Source organism: Sardina pilchardus, chromosome 23, assembly GCF_963854185.1.
Source record: "Sardina pilchardus chromosome 23, fSarPil1.1, whole genome shotgun sequence".
Taxonomy (NCBI): Eukaryota; Metazoa; Chordata; class Actinopteri; order Clupeiformes; family Clupeidae; genus Sardina; species Sardina pilchardus.
The window spans coordinates 15,508,171-15,514,170 of record NC_085016.1 but is presented as its reverse complement, the minus strand read 5'-3'; the positions used below and the strand labels follow the sequence as shown (position 1 = coordinate 15,514,170).

Below are 6,000 nucleotides of genomic sequence, written 5' to 3'. Positions count from 1 at the left end.
ATTTGATGCCTATTTATTTATCTCCCAGGCTAAAAGAGTAAAAGACGATTGAATGCTACGCAGGTCCTCTGAAATCAGTGGTTGGTCTATTGTACCATCGATTGCATCATCGATTGCATCATCGATTATAGTAAGTCATGGAAATTCAGGGTGTATTTTTTTGTCAGGGAAAAGTCATGTAACTCTGATATGCTTCTATATTGTGAGGTGGACATGGCTAGAGAGCATCTGCTTCTCCGAGTACCTCCTCTGTGTGCACAGCCACGGGGGGGCTTGCCCTGGTGTGTCAGCTTGTATGTTGATCCATGACGTTGTGGCCAAGCCAGCACGGCCTCGCCGAGCTCTGGGCCTCTTCATGCACCAGCTATACAGACCGCCACAAACACAAACACACACCCTGACGCAATGGCACATTTTGGCCCATTTATTGATAACGGGGCTAGACTGACAGATGGTTCAGCCAGGGTTTACAAACAAGCACTGTTATTGATAAAAAATAAATAAAAAAAAACACCCTCACGTGTCTGTATTGTGTGATGTTGGTGAGGCTATATGTTTAGACTCGGAGGAGGGGGGTAAAGGGGCAAACGTGGCTTCCTGCACCAATGAAAGCCTGAGGGTTGAGGTGTCACCTGGCAACATCAATGAAATTGTTTCAGAGGGCAGTGGGCTCTTCCCCTTATTGCCAGCGACAGTGCAAACACAATAAAGTCGCTCCAACAATACCAATGCTCATGTGCCTACAGCCCTCATTGTGTTTGCTCAATCTCAATCATATCGTCAAAGGGGAATTCACACATTCATAAGCGGATGTTCCTACTGTAGGCCTAGTCAAACTTCAAAAAAGGGACCTGGTCAGCATTGCATTACCTGTATTATGTTGTTGGACTTTTGATCACCTGTGGGGGATGACGGCTTTGGGGATGACGGCTTAAAAGAGGAAATGATGTAATGCTTTGTCCCTCAATGTTACCAGTATGTGTACTTGCAATATTTCAAACAGGTGTTATTGGGGTAGCATGAAAGGAAATGGGAAACCACAAGTGTGACGCTCATAAAAGATCTAGGACACTACTTGAGGATATAAATACTGTCTCAGCTCAAGGGGACAGCATGCAATCCTAAACTAACCTGCAAGGTAAGAAGTCAGCCAGCCTTTCAGCGATTGTAATCTCAAAGGATTTGCCTGTGGTTGTGATTGATTGAGAAAATGTGTTTTCATTTCTAGGAGTTCCAGCAATTGTGTTCACTGCCAGCGTACACCACTGCCAACGTACATCACCCAGCTGAAATCATGAAGAGTTTCCTTATCCTTACTTTCGTGGTGTGCTGCGCTATCTGGGGAGATGCAGCGTCGCTGCTGCCAAGACGCAGGCACTGTTCTCCTCCCTTGGACAACTCCGCTACATGGAATAACCTCATGGCTGTAGCCAAACATGTGAGTAAAGTTGCATAGAAGCGTTACTGGAGTTCTGTATTTGCTATGCAACACTCTTCTTTAACCTAAAGCTTATAAGTTGACTTATTGCCGTTAATTTGTCTGGAAAGGCGCAAGGACAGGACAAGAGCCACATGACCCGCATCATTCCAAAGATGTCCGATAATAAATTTAAAGTGAGTATACGCTTACTGTGATGTAAACCTATAGCAAATATCTGATTATGTGCACAGCTTGTTAGTTAACGACTTATACGGAGTCACTGATTGTTCATTTCAATATTGCAGGAGAATGACACCTGCTGTGTGCACGCCAACATCTTGGACTACTACCTCCGGAATGTGCTGACTGATTCTCTGCCGACCGAGGATCACCACTCTCGTATGCCCATAGTCAAAGAAGAGCTGCGCAAAGTCAGAGACGACTTGAAGACCAATGCCAGATGTGTATGTATTTTTTTGCAACACAAAGTCTTATTGTATACTTGTGATTGGTTTCTATGTCTATGCTATGCTATATTGAGGCGATAGCTAATATTGTTTTATGTTTATTTTCCAGACTGTAGAGAAATATGATGAGTACAACTACAACAGGAAATTCAGAGAAAATTTCCTGGCGGTGAGTCTATATTCCCTGATAAACGTTGGTAAAGTAGGCTACAGTAGTTGCCCTATCCATATTGGGCTACTGGCAGAAGGGACAGTACCTAATAACCCCCTTTTTCATTTCAGGCGGGAGTGAAGGCTACGATCAAGGCCATTGGCGAGATTGATATTCTCTTTCACTACCTCTACGAATCCTGCGGACAAGAACGTTGCTAGACATGCACCTCTACTGGGCACAGGTGCCCAATGACTAATTGGGGCACGTGGCCCAGTCAAACAGGTCTAGCAGCACTATGAACCTGCAACTGACTTAATGGGCAACAGTCTATAAATGAATTAAAATAGGATAAATTATTGGAGTTTTATTATTGTACTTTTATATTTATTTATAAGGAAGAACTGTCACATTTATTTATTTATTTTTTAATGTCGTTATTTATTACTATTTCTGGAAATGTTTTACATTTTGACGTTTGTGGTTGACAATTAGGTTCACGTTGACCGTGGCATTGTCATTGTACACAGGTAGATTCAACATTGAATCACTTCGTAAATGCATTGTAAAAGCATTTTTAAAAAGAGAATAGGCAAACATTGGGAAACCAGATTGTACTGTCATATTTCCAACCAAATGTATTGTTTTTGTAAAATTATTTAAGAAATAAAGTCATTTGCATAAAATAATGTGTCTGTATGCTGAATATTTCATTTTGTTAATCTACACACATTGGTTACTAGGGAGTATTTCTTTTTTGTCCAATACACATTTTACTTTGCAGAGCACAACATGGGCATTCCAGGCCTGCATCAGCAATGAGACTCTGAACCCCTGATATAAAGTGTGGTTTCAAAATTAGTTTGAATCCGTCATTTTAAGCTAAAAGAACAATATTGTGCTACCCCTGCATAAAGGCTCACAAATGCTTAGGAGCTAATGACACCAGCTTGGCTGCAGTGTGTCTCTTGAGAAAGCACCTGTTGCTGAATCACATGCCCCTCTCAGGTGTCTGTTCAGAGTCAGTGGGAATTCACAGGAAAATACCAGGTGACCCTACACCATTAGTGTACTCTCACCTCAACTTCCCTCGATCAACCATTCAAACTCTGGCCCATGGGAGATGACACTTTAGCTAAGATAAACATTTCCTGGTGTGTGTGTGTGTGTGTGTGTGTGTGTGTGTGTGTTTATCCTCCTGACAATAGGGAAGTTCTTGGGCATTTACAGCAGGGACAAGAGGAAAGATCAGTGAATGGAAACCACTAGCCTATTTATAGAAGCAGGCAGGTGCCTTTATGTCAGGTGTCACGGAAAGAATGTGGAATGTACAGAATATACATACACTCCCCAAAGTCATATCATTTAAGTACATTAAAAAACGTTGACTTCCTGGTCCTGTTCACAAATGATTACAAAGCAGCCAAACCCATCCCAGTGTCTTTCCTCATGGAGCAAGAAGGTGTCTTCTACTCTTCCACCATTGTTGTTCAGCATTAGGAGAAGATTAGAAATACCTTAGAGCATTTTATACATAAAATGGATGCTAGCAGCTACACCTCCACTCTGTGGGAGCATCATGTTTTGATGCGGAGTCTACTGTAGTGGGCACAGCAGGCCTCAGCTGCTTTATTGCCTTAATTCAAAGTCATGTTCATATTACGGTTAGATTTATTCATTTAGCAGATGTGTCCATCCTGTGTGTGTGACTTGCAAGTGAGGTGCAGCAGGAGATCCAATGAGTAGGCATCAGCAATTCAATTCAATTCAATTTCAATTTTATTTGTACGGGACAATGTGCAATTGATACATAAATGTGAACATTTGATGCATTGCACCAGAGCTAGCCTTGGGCTAGTTTTCATCTGCAGCACACTAGCTCTAGGCTATCAAAGTGATGAGGACTGAGATCAACAGGAATTTATGGGAGTTAATGTAGTGAGTCACCTCTCCAGGAAAGGAGGAGAGGGTTTGCAATCATTTCCGTCTTTCGTTAAGGAAACCTAGACCACAGTTCGCGTGCTAGTCCCTCTTGTCTTTGCCAGCTATACTCAACAAAACTGCAGAATTAACACTTCTTTGACACATTTTACATCCGCTTTGCTGTCTTACTTTACTCATATCTAGCCCATGCTTTGTCTCCATAGTAACTTCTCATTTGTGCACCAATGGCAACCTTTCAGTTACATGTTTTAATGCAGATAACATTGATTTGACACAGTGTCAATGTTGACATAGAAAAATACAGTTTTAATTTCAAATATTTTTTATTAGACAAAATCATATCGTAATAACACATGGAATTAACTGCATTACACCACGGTTCACAATTGTAACCATGACGTGAACATAAAGGAAGAAATTGAGTCAAATTTCGAACAACATTCAAAAACATGTAAATAAATTGTGCCTGGGGAGTTTGTTGCCTTTGCTCGATTAAAGATGGGATATCCCTATTTGTCCTATACTAGACTTGAACTTACTAGTATAAATGTAATAAAGAGAAAATGAGACGAGCAGCAAGTTCACCGTATGTTCTTTATCTCAGTATTCTGCACGTCATCTCACAACACATTGTAGTAGTTAGAAACAATCAATGAAAGTGCGCCCTCTGATGGTGTGGTGGAATAGCAGGAACAGCACATAATATAACTGAATACACAACATATTCCCCCTCTCTTAAGAAGTTTACCTGTAACCAAAATAACAAACTCTGACCTCAGCAGAGTAGCACTATTTCAAAACTCAGAAGTGCAATAACTCATTAGTAGTGCAATAACTCATTAGTAGTGCAATAACTCATTAGTAGTGCAATAACTCAATCGCCATATTATCAGCATCAACTCAGGACTTCACCTTAGAAATGTTACTATAAAATAATCAACCATTTTACATTCATCATACTTTGCATATAACCTGGAGCAAGTAATCTTTTGAACCGTAAACTTAAAATGACATTCCTAGGCATTTAAATCACAACAGCCTCGTCTTAATCTAATAAACGCAGTGTTCAACATAGACAATATATTTTCACATTCAGTTGTCAACAACAGTATATATTTTCAGTAACCAACAGTATTTTTTTTTCACAACAGTATTTTGTCTTTTTTTTTCACATTTTAACTCATTCTTTTCTTTCACCTCACGGTCCATCAGAACAACTAGTGTTCATACTCTTGAAGCCAAGAAGGCTCCTTTCTCACTCGCACAGGTCTGTCCATGACCCCAGGGTCAACTGGTTGTTGGGCCGGCTCAGGTTGTTGGGCCAACTCCGGCACAGGATCAGGGGCAGGACAAACCACTGGTTCTGGGTCTGCATCCCTGTCTTCTTCCATCTCAGGGACCAGAGCTAGGTGGGTAGCGTTCCATGTACGCCCATCCTCCAGAACGAAAGCATTAGAACCCGCTTTGCGTATCACTCTGGTAGGTCTTTGAAACTTAGTCAGTCCCTTTTTCACATGGAAAGGCTTCCTCACTCTGACTAAACTTCCCTCTTGTATCTTTGGCATACGCGCTCCCCTTTTCACATCAGTGTATGCTTTCGATGCTTGTTGTTTGGCAGCGACCCGACTGCGTAGTTGTTCCTCTGGCAGTGGATCAGTTTTGCGAGCAGGGCCAATGTCTACTTTGGTACGCATTGGTCGGTTGCACATAAGTTCATGCGGTGACACTCCTGTGGTGCCATGTGGAGTAGCACGGTAAGTGAGCAAAAAGTCCTGTATGAACGGTTTCCATGGCCTTTTCTCTTGTTCAGCAGAAAGCAATGTCTCTTTTAGAACGCGGTTCCAGCGCTCTACAGCTCCGTTTGCTTGTGGATAGTAGAGAGACACTTTCCTGTGTTTGATGTCTCTCGCTTCAAGGTACTCAGCAAACTCACTGGAAGTGAACTGAGTTCCATTGTCACTCACCAGTTCTGTAGGATTTCCAAACCGGGCAAACACGGTAGACAGAAAGGAAGTGAT

At 41.7% G+C, this 6,000-nt stretch overlaps 1 protein-coding gene across 1 annotated transcript; it reads left to right on the top strand.

Moving 5' to 3' along the window:
* Positions 1 to 1,240: 1,240 nt before the first annotated feature.
* il22 (interleukin 22) lies at positions 1,241 to 2,713 on the top strand. Its single transcript, XM_062528413.1, has 5 exons — positions 1,241 to 1,438; positions 1,549 to 1,614; positions 1,726 to 1,884; positions 1,997 to 2,056; positions 2,170 to 2,713. Exons 1-5 carry the CDS (start codon positions 1,295 to 1,297, stop codon positions 2,257 to 2,259), a joined length of 519 nt encoding a protein of 172 aa, XP_062384397.1. The 5' UTR covers positions 1,241 to 1,294; the 3' UTR covers positions 2,260 to 2,713.
* Positions 2,714 to 6,000: the final 3,287 nt, after the last annotated feature.